A 12,665-nucleotide genomic window follows, 5' to 3' on the forward strand; every position below is an offset into this window, starting at 1 on the left:
AATAATAATATAATAATAATAATAATAATAATAATAATAATAATAATAATAATAATAATAATAATAATAATAATAATAATAATAATAATATAACACTTAAAATTTATCAATGAAATTAAAAATGATTGAAATTCAAATGAAATCAACATATTCATAAAATTCACCTATTTAATTTTGTTAAATTCGATGTATTTATCATTATTAATAGGACACACATATTGTAACTTATCTCATAAAGACAATTCAAAATAAAATAAATCTTGATAGACTTTTTAATAGGTAAAATAAATTCTAGAGGATAGTAAAAATGAATTATTGTTATCGTCTTCTTCGAAATTAAGTCACTAGGGTGATTAATCTCTCCTACTCATTTAATAATAATCATATTAATTTTTCTTTAAATCAAGACTATTGAAAATCTTTTAATACATTTGTAGAGCACGAAAGCATTGCATCTTCCATTCATTTCAACCCTATTAACTCTTTTTAATCCAACTAGTCTTTTAAAATTAATAACATGATAAAATTAAAAAACATAATTTTACAATTAAATTTTGCGGCATTTAGATTATAATAATAAATACTAGAAAATCATTTTAATTTAAGTAACTAGACCAAATTCATTTTATAAAAATAACTTTCGTGCATGCGTTATTGAATGTTTTTGTTTTTGATAAAACATTTGAGTTTCTAAAAGCGAATAAAAACAACTTTCATGCATGCGTTAAAAATATAAAGGAAACATGTGTTAGAAAATTATGGAACTCACATAATTTTCTAGAAAAGTAATCATATATGAGATAGATTAAATTTTAAGCGACTAGAGGCAGAACCAAAAATACAATTTATCAGAGGCAAAGCATGAGTATTTAACCAAAGTTTTGTTTTACTAGAAACAGAGGCATAAAAGAATTTCAGCATCACTCCTTTATAAATTGAATGTTTAAACTTTCTTTTATAAAAATAACTTTTTTTTTTTTTTATTTAACCAAACTTATGATTAGTGCCAACGAATTTAATGTCTAAAATATCCTTCTGGACATAGTCTCTCATACAGTGATGTTTAATCTCTATATTCTTTGCACTTGAATGTAAAATAGGATTTTTGGTTAAACATATATAAGAGGTATTATTACAGCAAACAAGAATGTTATTCTCAAAAAATTTGAACTCTTCTAGTTGATGTTTCATGCACATTAGTTGGGTGCTGCAGTTGACTACTAATATATATTCTGCCAAACTGTAGAGAAGACAATGGTTCCTTGTCTTTTTCTTGACCAGATGATCAGATTGTCACCATGAAATATATAGCTACCACTTGTGCTTTTCCTTTCTAGTTTATCTCTAGGATACTCAACATCACAAAACCTACTAACCTGTACTTATAAGATGGCTTATAACATATACCAAGATAAACAGTGCCATTCAGATATCTAAAAATCCTTTTATCGTTAGTTAAATGAGATTCTTTAGGGTTAGACTGAAATCTTGTACACACACTAAAAAAATATCAGGTATAGAGGAATTTAAGTAAAGAAAAGAACATGAGTTGACATTCATCCATCTTAAATTTCTTAAAACGTTATCTAGTGTATTTGGTCAAATGAATGAATACTCCATATGAGCTTTGATGAATTTGGATTCCAAGAAATAATTTTAGTTCACCCATTAGGCTCATCTCAAATTCGTTCTACAGTAACTTAGAGAACTCTTGATAGAGCTTGATATTAGTTGAACCACAAATAATATCATCAACATATACTTGGACACTAAGAAGATCATTCTTATACGATTTTATAAATAAATTAGTGCCAACCTGGCCTCTCTCCAATCAATGTTTTAGAAGAGAATTACTTAGTTTGTCATACGAGCTCTGGCATAAAACTGCTTAGTCTTTCAGACCATATAATGATCTCTTTAATTTAAAAACATGGTCAAGGAATTCATTATCCTCAAAGCCAAAAGGTTGTTTGACATACACTTCTTCGTTTATATAACCATTTAGGAATTCACTTTAGAGGGTAATTTTGTTGCTCCTCCGATTCATTTGGCTCCTTTTATATTTGTAAATCTGCAAATTCTTCATTGAAATATGACTTTATATGGTCAAGCTATTTGTCATCAAATTTGACATTGATTGATTCTTCTACAATGATTGTCTCTTTATTTTATACTCTAAAGGCTTTGAACTTTTCTGAGTATGCTAAAAAGGTACACTTTAGAGATCATGAATCAAACTTGCCATGATTCCTTTTGTTGTTCCAATATAAGATGTGCAACCAAATTGATGAAAATAATAAATGTTGGGTTTTATTCCTTTCCACCATTCATAAGGTGTCTTATCTAGAATATGTCTTATGTTGATTCTTTTATGAATATAACATGCAATGTTTACTACTTCTACCAAAACAAGTTTGGCAACATTCATTTCATGAATAATATTTTATGTATTGGACCAAATAAATTAATGTATAAAAGTTGAATTGGTCTAGAAGTGGAAACAACATTCTTTGTAGCAAAGGATGATTTAGTTTGTTTCCCTTTCTGAGATACCTCACAAATAACATCCAACTCAAATTTTAAATTTGGCAACCCTCTGATTAAGTGAAGTCTTTTCAATTTTAAGATTTATCTCAAATTGGCATGTCCCAACCCCTTGTGCTAGATCAATTTTTCTTTATTCAATAACATGAGACACTTCACTATTTATTTTCCCAAATCTGATAACTTTAATTTGTAAATATTGTTTTTCCTTTGACAAGTAAAAAGTATAGATCCATCTGTTAGACTAATTACCTTTCATGACATTTGATTGAAGACAATATCATAACCACTGTCATTTTATTGACTTATGCTCATTATGTTATTCATTAGTCCTTTTACTAGAAAAACATTTTTAATAGACGATAGAGAACCATTACCTATTGTGCCACACCCTATGATCTTACCCTTTTGATTTCCTCCAAATCCCACAACTCCTTCATCTTTGAGGGTCAGGTTTTGAAACATATACTTTTCTCCCGTCATGTATCGTAAGCATCCATTGTCCAAGTACCATGACTGGTGTTTCAACTTTGTTGCTAATGATATTTGCAAGATAGATTATTTTGTTTTTAGGTACCCATATTTGATTAGGTCTTGATTTGTTAGTTTTGAAAGATTTTTTGTCTTTCCATGTTTTGAACATTGGACAAGTTTTTTTTATTTTTATTTTTTTTAACATGACCTTTTGTTAAGCAATATAGCAAGGAGCTTTAGGTAAACTATGGAGTTTCCTCTGGTTTCTCAGAGTCAATACATTTTATGTTGTTTCTAATAACACCATAGATTAGAGAAGCTTGCTTGTATGTATATGACATTTGCTACAAAATCTTGTATGACTTTTTCATACTTAACATAATTACAAGTACTTATTTATGAGGTTTTTTAGGTGTTTTCCTTCAAAGTTAGATTCGTTTTGTAAGTTTTCAAAATCATTTTCAAGGGAGTTGTACTTGTCTTTTAAGATAGAATGAGATTTTATGAGGTTTTTTTAGTTTTGATGAGACATTTTGATTCTTGTTCAAAAATCATTTAACATAAATATAAGTTCATTGCGAGATATATCTGATAGTACCTTAATTTCCTCATCAATAGATTCGATTTTAGAATCATAATAGATATCTGCCATAAGATCCTTGTTTGCATGTTCTTCATCTTCATCAGAGGATGCATCAGAGTCATCCTAGGTAGCCATACGACTTGTTTTTTATATTGAAATATTTTCTTTGAGAGTCTCCATTCTCAAGCTTAGGACACTGTGAATTATAATGTCCATGTTATTTGCAATCATAGCATGTGATTTTCCTCTTTGCTAGTTTTTCTTTACTTTCTCTTCTATTTGTTGATCGCCTGAAATCTGTTTTGGGAAATGATTTATTCCCTGTGTTCCACAAATGCTAGATTTTCTTTGAAATGAATGCTAACTCATCATCATTTGAATTTTCACTCTAATTCATTTTCCTCTAAGTCCTCCTTAGCTTGTATAGGCTAGGATTTTGCTTTGTTTTCTTCGGATTTGAGATCCAAAGACTTTGATTTCCTTTTTGGTTCATCCTCCACTAGTTCAATATCATGGGATCTGAGTGAACTCATCAACTCTTCTAGAGGAAATTTTTTAAGATCTTTAGCCTCTTGAATTGTAGTTACCTTTGGTCTCCACTTGCTAGGTGGACTTTTGAGGATCGTCTTGACATGATCAGATGTAGTGTAGCTCCTTTAAAGAACCTTTATTTTGGAGACTAGAGTTTGGAATCTTGAAAACAATGTCTCAATGTCTTCATCTTCTTCCATTTGAAATAGTTCGTACTTCCTAACAAGAAAATTTGCTTTAGCTTCATACAATTATTTATTTCCTTCATAGTTGAGAACTTGGGCATCGAAAATACTTTTGTTGTTTCCTTGTTGCAACATTTTGGATTTCTTTGAAGGTGACAACATTCATCATAAAGGTTCTAGTTTTGTGAGGCATCTTGTATTATTTCTTTTGTTCAATGTTGAAATTATTTATGGATATTTCAACACTAGCATCATATTTAGGAGCTTCATAGTATCTTCGACTTTATCCAAAAGTTATGGATCATATGAGATGTAGAAACTTCTCAACTGGTCTTTCCAATACCCAAATTTTCCCTTCATCAAACAAGGGAGGCTTGTTAACATTTCCATCTATAGCTTCATCGCAAGAGATAACAGAAGAAAGACAAGTCAATTTATCCTAGTTCACCACCAACACTGTAGCTACGTCCCGCCCCTTCATGCAAAAGGATTTAATCCACCATTCACCAATGGATTCATAAGTTCACTAATCACCTTCTAGTCAACTAACTGTGTTAGAGTCTGCTCAATACTTTAGCTTAGTGTCGCCAAGCTATTGAGGACGACAATTGCTACTAAACCAAGTTACAAAATGTTTGAATTTGGTTTGGAATGAATTATTCCACAAGAGTGTTTATATATATTTTTTCTCTCAAGAGACTTCTTAGGTTTCTCAACACTTAGAGATAATACAAGAGATTCTCAAGAGGTAGTAATGATAAAAGTGCTTCTCTTATATTTCGTTGTTGGTGTCTTTATTCTTAGTGATGATCACAAATCCTTTTATGGAGAAGCATTTAGTCTATTAGGATTTATGATTGTTGATGTGATTGTATGAAATCAACATGTGCATTAATAACTCGTTTCAAATATTCCAAGATTTTGACTCAACATTAAGCGGTTGTCGAAATTCGTCTTCATGATTGCTTCAACGTATCTCGAAAGAAACGGTAGGATGACCAAAGGATGGTATTGTCAGAGGATAAGTTGACTATGTAAGCAAAGTTTGTTGGAGCATAGACTTCTTATCAAATTGTTGACTTTATCATGGTGTTGACTTCATCAGAGATCAAATTGGACGCCAAGATTATCAAACACATAATCACCAAAGTGAACTTATTCAAAAGATTAAGTAGAGATATGTTGTAAGCGGGCTTTTCAGATTCAGATATAGTTCAACAGATGTAACAAAGTATTGTCGTAAATGCTTTGTTTAGCTTGGCTTTTCATCAGAGGATACAACGTAAAAATGTTTAACTCTCATGACAAGAGTCTGCAAACTTAAATAAATTATTAGCACAATAAATTAGTCCCACAAAATAAGTTATGTTATCATCAAAATAATTAAGAGTCATTGTTTTTCAAACCAACCTAGTTCTATTATTTCCCATTCAAGACTATTACTCCCTAGGGCATTGTTTCTCGGTTCTTGTCTATGCCCTCCTAATCATTACCATCTTCCAATTGCGGAAGATTGGTTTTCTACGGAAACTAAGTGATGCAACTTCAAAACCTTTCCCCACCCAACAACCGAATATTTAACATGGCTAACTCAAACGGAGACTGCCAAAGGCCAATATTGGAAGAAATGGGGAACCTATGACATGATAATTCTCTCCAAATGAGTTACGAAGTTCGACATATAGCACTTCCTTTGTTTTCTCAGCTACTGGTATGTCAGTGTCCATGCTTTCATTTTTGCTTATGGTATGTGTCACGACCCAAAAATTTAATGTCGTGACCGACACACAAGCTATACTCCTAGCCTGACAAGCCTATCAATTAACTTAACAATTAAATAACTAAATCGCTTTTTAAACGTTTAAAAATATATATATGCTTTTTCTCGAAATTTCGACAGAGTATCCTCTGTAACTTCAACATTCCCAAATTTTATAAAATCCCTGTTCAGCTTTCAATCCAATCATAATTCAAATAACATAATCAAATTGCTTAATACACTTCTCAAAAAAACTAAATAGACTTTCTAGACTCCAAAATAGCTGCAATTACATAGACTCAACAAATGTTACAAAATGGTCCTCGATCAAAGAGGCCTACCAAAAAAAAGAAGTTTGTTGGGACTTGAATCAAATAATAGATTCCTACTCAGCTGCTTGCGAATCTGAAAAATAATAAGCAACATAAAGGGGTAAGTCACAAAGACTTAGTGAGGAGACAACAACCACCATCAATTAGAAGGGAAACACAAAAGGCACGAATAACGGTTTAATCGCTTGACACAAATATTAAAAATCCAGTGAATAACGAAACAAAATCAAAATGAACAACCTTAAAATCATTATAAAAATCAAACAAATAACAATACAAATTTTTAAACCAAGAGGCGGCTTTATCTCATTGATAGCCCTCTCCTCCTAAGGGTGACCTTTCCCTTAGGGGCGGCTCCATCTAACGGATGGCCCTCTCCCCTCAATTCTGCAACGCATCAGCACGTATCAATTAGGGAGCTTACATCTCGTTGATAGCCCTCTCCTCCTACGGATGACCTCTCTCGTAAGGGCGGCTTCATCTAACGGTTAACTCTTCCTAATCAACACGTGGTAACTAGGTGCACCTAACGCAGTTAACGATTTAATAATTATAACACCAATTTTTCAAAACGCGCATTTAAAATCCTTTCATCGTAATTCATGAAAAAACGTATTCAGTCGCATCACAATTCAAGATTTAAATACTTTAACTCATACGTAAATCAAAATAATAACATGTTATATAACAACGACAGTTAAATTAAATAATTGACGAAATTGAGATAAAATTCAAAGGTTGTGTTCCCCAAATTTTCAATAAATACTTTAATATAGAAAACAAGTAAAATGGTAATAATAGCAGTATAAAAATATATGACGATGATCGTCGTCAACTCACAGTTATGGAGAATCGTCTAAGTTTGCTCTCCAACAACTCTCATAGTAGCCAGCAGGGTATCAACTGACAAATCTGAGTATCAAAAATATTTTCAAGACTTTAGAAAATTATTCTAAAGTTTAGCTAACTCTAGAAAACCCTAAAAATCGTTTAAATATACCCTAAACACAAAAATGAGATTTTTAAACAAAATTACATTTTTCTATGAATTCATACTAGGATTAGAGTTGTGCATTTACCTCAATGAGTCTCAATAAACCACTTTCAAGAGATGGGTACCCTTTTCCTTCCTTAGAACACAAACCCTAACCCAAAAATCCCAACCAAAAGAATTTGTAGGAGTTTGAGAAATTAAGCTTGTGGGGATGTTAAATCTCTTTTAAGGATTGAGGGTTTGGGTAATAGGGTGAGAAGAAGCAAAGAGAAGAGAAGGAGAAGAAAGAAAGAAAAAACAACAAAAAGGAGGAGGGGAGTGTGTGCCGAGAGGGAGAGAGAGAGAAAATTTAGAGAAAATGAGGGAGTGAGAATGAGTATGATTAATTTGTTTTTATTTATTATTATTATTATTATTAATTATTATTATTATATTTATTTATTTAAATTTTTGACACGGGACATGTCAGTATGATGACCCCTACCCTTCTTGATGTGGCTGTTATTCTTGCTTGCCAATTATTTGGCCTAAAGCTCCTACAACTGATGATTCCCCAACCCCTTCCTTGGGATTCCTTTTTTCTAGATCTACTTCTATTTATTCAAAGTTTCTAGCTGTTAATGCTAAAAGCAACGAACGCGTCACGAATGCACAACGTGTTCTTGCTATTTTAGTTCCACAAGTTATTTGCTAGTCTTGGTTCAATGGTTGTGGTCCATGAATTATAGCTTTATGTTTCCTTATTGAATGACCTATAGAGATCTATATCTTGGTGTTTTATCTTTTTCTCCTTGTTTTACTGTTCGTTATTTAATATTCTAGATCGCGTAATCGAGAGGAAATGAATTACATCTTGAACTACTTGTCTTCACTTCTTCAAAATAATTTCAACCCCAACTCTATTCCTATATATGGACGAGCCTTGAGGGATTCTTTAATTCATTATCTTGTTAAATCTACTTCCACTATCTCAGTTGTTGAACAACTGCACTCGCTTCAATGCGATTCACCTGACTGGGCTCCAATATTTTATGAAGAATGTATCCTTGCTTGGGTTCCTGACATAGCAACTAACGACCTATCTCCTTTAGCCCCAAGTTTTGTGAAGGGAAATAGGGATATGATTATGACAGCTAAGTATATTCTTTGTGGCCATTAAAGTAGGGGTCTTTCTGCTACCAAGCGGAGTACTAGGAATTGGATGACCTCGGCCTCTAAGAAAGGTAATATTGATGTTCTCTTCTACTATTTTTACTTTCTAAATTACGAATCTTTTACTCTTTATTGATCCTCAATTTTCTCTAATGCAGACAAAGAACTTATCTAGATCAATCTACTCAAATGATGAGGAAGAACAAGAAGAAATTCCTCTGGTTTGGTAAAAGAGATCAAGATATAGTTGTGTTTAAATTAATGAAATATCTCAAATTGTCGAGGAAAAAGCAGTCAAAGCATCCTTGTGATTGGCTAAAGAGAATAGAAAACAAATGTACACTTGTATGAAGCGAAGCACTTTTTTAGCATTTTATAAGTATTAAATTCCTTTGGTTTCTTAATGCTCATTCCCTTTTCGTAGAAATATGAGATTTCACAACGAACTCCATCAAGAAATGTTGATGCGTCAGATCAACAATCATGTGAAGCCACCTCAGATTCTTTTGCAAAGGTAAATTTCTTTCCCACCCAAATTTTTGAATCATATTTAGTCCACTAAAATTTAATCCTCTTTTTCTTATCCGTATTTTTAAGGTTGATGATTTCACTACATTCGAGAGGCATTCACCATCTAATTTTCAAGGCTCAAATTTTAAAGCTAAACTGCCACCAAGAACTTCTACTTCAAATACGTCTCAACCATTTTGTCCATCAATGGAAGTTTCTGACATTGAGCTGGACTGGTACTTTGGTGATCCTTCATTAATCCAAAAGGACATCAATAAAGTAGATTCAACATTGAAATGAGAATTCCCCACAAAAATGGATGAAGTCGCATCTGTTAGGGCTTTATAATTTTGGCTATCTTCAACCGATGGAGTATCTCTTGTACTTGAAGATCTATTTGGCCTGACGACTCTTCAACTTAGTGGCATTTCAAGAAGCTATTTAAGCTTAATGGAATAGTATGAGCATGCTGGTCGTGATCTCAACAAGATGGAGACGCTGCAAGCGAGCAAAATGGCTTTATGGAAACCTATTCAGAGCATGAGGAGGAGAAGAAGGGAACTCCTCAAAGATGGAAAACTATTGAAGTCAGGATGGCTTCCTTGTGAGAAGAACAAGAAAAAATAAAACAAGAGATGGAACGTGTAATGCCATAGGCTTCACAATAAGCTGGGAAATTAGAAACGTCCATAGTCAAAGGATTGACTTGTACACTAAGTACCCTCGAGTCGATAGTGAGTTGAAGCCTTAAAAAGATAAAAAGGCATGTTTTTTTTGTACTTTGCAAATAGTCAGGAATGGCTGAAGCTCAAACTTCTTTAGTGGAGGCTATAACACCAACTCTTGCTCCTTTAGTTGCAACATTTCCTCCTTGTGTAGCCTAGATAGAAATAACTCATACATCTTAGGAACAAGTGGTTCTCGATGTTAACCAATCACAGGCGTCTCAAATTGAAGATATAGAAATAGAAGGAGTTCTCCTCCCCAAAATGAATAAAAGGTTGAAGAACCAAGTGAGAGAGTAAATCAAGACACAACCTCTTAGGGTTCTATTTTTGTAATATCAGCTACGTAGTCGACTTGCGACTACCACCTTCTTTGAAAACATTAATGAAATTAGTCGTTTTGATCTTCAATATTCTCTCAAATTGTAGGATAATATTTCTCAAAGTATTTTCCATTTATGCTCTTGTTCAATTCTAGATCTCCCCCTTTCATATTCACTAGTCGATAAACTCCTCCACTATAAACCTTACTGACAATAAAAGGTCTTTCCCAATTTGGCGATTAGCTCCCAAAATTAGGATCTTTAATCCCTATTGGTAAAATTGTTTTCCAAACTATGTCATCTTCAATGAATTGTTTGAGCTTGACTTGTTTGTTTTAGGCTTTAACCATTTTCTTGTTTGAACTCTCAATTCTTATTAAGGCCATTAACTTATATTTATCTAGAGACTCTAACTCAATTATCATAGCTTGCTGATACTCATCAATATTAAGTTTATTTTGCTTAACAACTCTAAAAGAAGTTATATTAATTTCCAAAGGAAGTAATGCATCCTAGCCATAGGTGAGCCCATAAGAAGTGAAACATGTTGCAATTGTTTTGGAGTTCCTTATAGCCCATAAAACTTCTTGCATGGTTCATACAATTTCCTCGGCTTGTCTTCAATAGTCTTTTTGGAAACATCAATAATGGTCCTATTAGTTTCCTTAACTTGCTCATTAGCTTGAGTGTAGTATAAAGAGAGAAATGTATTAGTTTTTATTTGAAACCTTTGCATAAAGGCTACCATCTTATCACTAGTGAACATTTTCAATTGATTAGCTAGGATAGTCTCAAGAATACCAAATCTATAGATAATTTGATGTTGTATAAAATTGATAACCTCATCTTGCCCTATAGTTATCATTGGCTAATCTTCTACCCATTTGGTAAAGTAGTTAGTAGTGACTATGATGAAATGTATGTCTTTTAGAGGATGCAAGATATATTTTTCTAATCAAGTTGATAGCCCATCCTCTAAAAGGTCAAGTTTTGATTACTCGGCGCAATGACTCGACGGGTGCCCTTTGTATTAGATCAATGCAATTGATATACTTCACATCGTTTATATTTTAAAAATGGTCAACCATTATAATTGGCCAATAGTAACACTGAAAGTAAATTAGCCATTTCATTGTAGGGTTTTCCATGTGAGAACCACAAAGTCCTTCATGAACTTTACCTGTGATCTTAAAGACCCCTTCCCCACAAACTTTAGGAGAACACCATTAACCCCTCTCTTATACAAATCCTCATCAATCATCACATAGTTAAGTGCTCTGTACATTAAACTTGATGTTGACTGACATAGATGGGTCTATCAAGTAGTCAAACAACTATTTAATCCTAGAGTCAACCCTTTGTACAAACCATTCCATAGGATATTCCTCACGTGTAAGCTCATGTGGTGTTTCCTTATAACTAGGAGCTTGTTGGGATACATCATTATCCTCTCCATTCTCTTCACGAGGTTGTTTGTTAACCGTTTCACAACCTCTTTGTAGATTTGAATTCAAACATTGGTATTCTTCGGTGATGTGTTTAATCAGGAATTGAGAAACACCCCTGACTTGTACGTGATCATAATATATAACCATGCTTTCCATTATTTTAAATCCCATGATCATAGTCTCATATTCAACTTGAGTATTGGAAAACTTAGGATCTAGCTAACACCTAAATTTACAAATTCTCACTTCTAGGTATATGATAACTACACCATCCCCAATTCCTTTATCACTCCTAGATCTGTCATGTTGGTATATGATAACTACACCATCCCCAATTCCTTTATCACTCCTAGATCTGTCATGTTGGAACTATGTTGGTTTTCCTCTTGTGATTTTGATGATAACAAAGGTATTTTATGAGAACAATTTATTTGGAATAATGGCTTCATTTAGTGTGCATCAATTAGAACAAGAAAATCAGACAAAACCAGAGGATGAGATCACAAGAACACAAAAGCATACGCATCTGCCTCTAAACATATGCCTTTTTAAAGTAAAGTGCCTTTAAAGGTTATGAAGACTGCATCTAATGTTTGGCTATGAATTTTCGCTCTGAAGACTACCTTTGATAATTAGGTATGAAGATTGGCTCTAAAACTAGGTTTGAAGATAACTTGAAGATTGAATTTGAAGCATTCCTCTAAAGCCCTTGTGTGCCTCTGATGTGCACATACTTAGTATGCATCTGAAGAGTTTATATCAACCTCTCATTAACTCTTAAGAGGTTGTTCAAGCCATGCATTCAAAGCTCATTTTCCACTAATCAAAAGTTGCAACACACTCATAATGATGCCTCTGATATGCGGCCGCTAATGTTGCACTAACTCTGTTGATACAACAATGTGATCTGCCCAAAGCCACTAATTCTAAGTCACACAATTCTGCGTCTGACTTTTATCATCTAAGAAACACAACATCTCACTCCAAAAAGAAAGTTAATGGCTTTTATGGAAAGTCAACGACTCTGATTGAAAGAATTCATTATGATGAAAAGACTTACTGAATCATAAATTATAAATATTCAAGAACAAGCCCGAATCCATTT

At 32.9% G+C, this 12,665-nt stretch overlaps 1 protein-coding gene and 1 long non-coding RNA gene across 3 annotated transcripts; one reads left to right on the top strand and one right to left on the bottom strand.

Annotated features, from left to right (window-relative positions):
• Positions 1 to 6,138: 6,138 nt before the first annotated feature.
• On the bottom strand, positions 6,139 to 7,760 carry LOC113784051 (uncharacterized). The gene is made up of 3 exons (XR_003470074.2): positions 7,488 to 7,760; positions 7,249 to 7,320; positions 6,139 to 6,481 (listed from the first exon to the last, which is right to left on the bottom strand). It is a non-coding gene; the product is annotated as an uncharacterized lncRNA (long non-coding RNA).
• Positions 7,761 to 7,836: 76 nt separating this feature from the next.
• LOC101505845 (uncharacterized) lies at positions 7,837 to 10,254 on the top strand. 2 transcript variants are annotated; one of them, XR_012162183.1, is made up of 4 exons: positions 7,837 to 8,625; positions 8,713 to 8,891; positions 8,979 to 9,068; positions 9,152 to 10,254. XR_012162183.1 is itself a non-coding variant. In XM_004513575.4 (4 exons), exons 2-4 carry the CDS (start codon positions 8,744 to 8,746, stop codon positions 9,362 to 9,364), a joined length of 459 nt encoding a protein of 152 aa, XP_004513632.1. In that variant the 5' UTR covers positions 7,887 to 8,625; positions 8,713 to 8,743; the 3' UTR covers positions 9,365 to 10,200. The 2 variants fall into 2 exon arrangements, 1 of the variants encoding a protein (XP_004513632.1); XM_004513575.4 differs by having other exon boundaries at positions 7,887 to 8,625; positions 8,713 to 8,899; positions 9,152 to 10,200.
• Positions 10,255 to 12,665: the final 2,411 nt, after the last annotated feature.

Source organism: Cicer arietinum, chromosome 3, assembly GCF_000331145.2.
Source record: "Cicer arietinum cultivar CDC Frontier isolate Library 1 chromosome 3, Cicar.CDCFrontier_v2.0, whole genome shotgun sequence".
NCBI lineage: Eukaryota > Viridiplantae > Streptophyta > Magnoliopsida > Fabales > Fabaceae > Cicer > Cicer arietinum.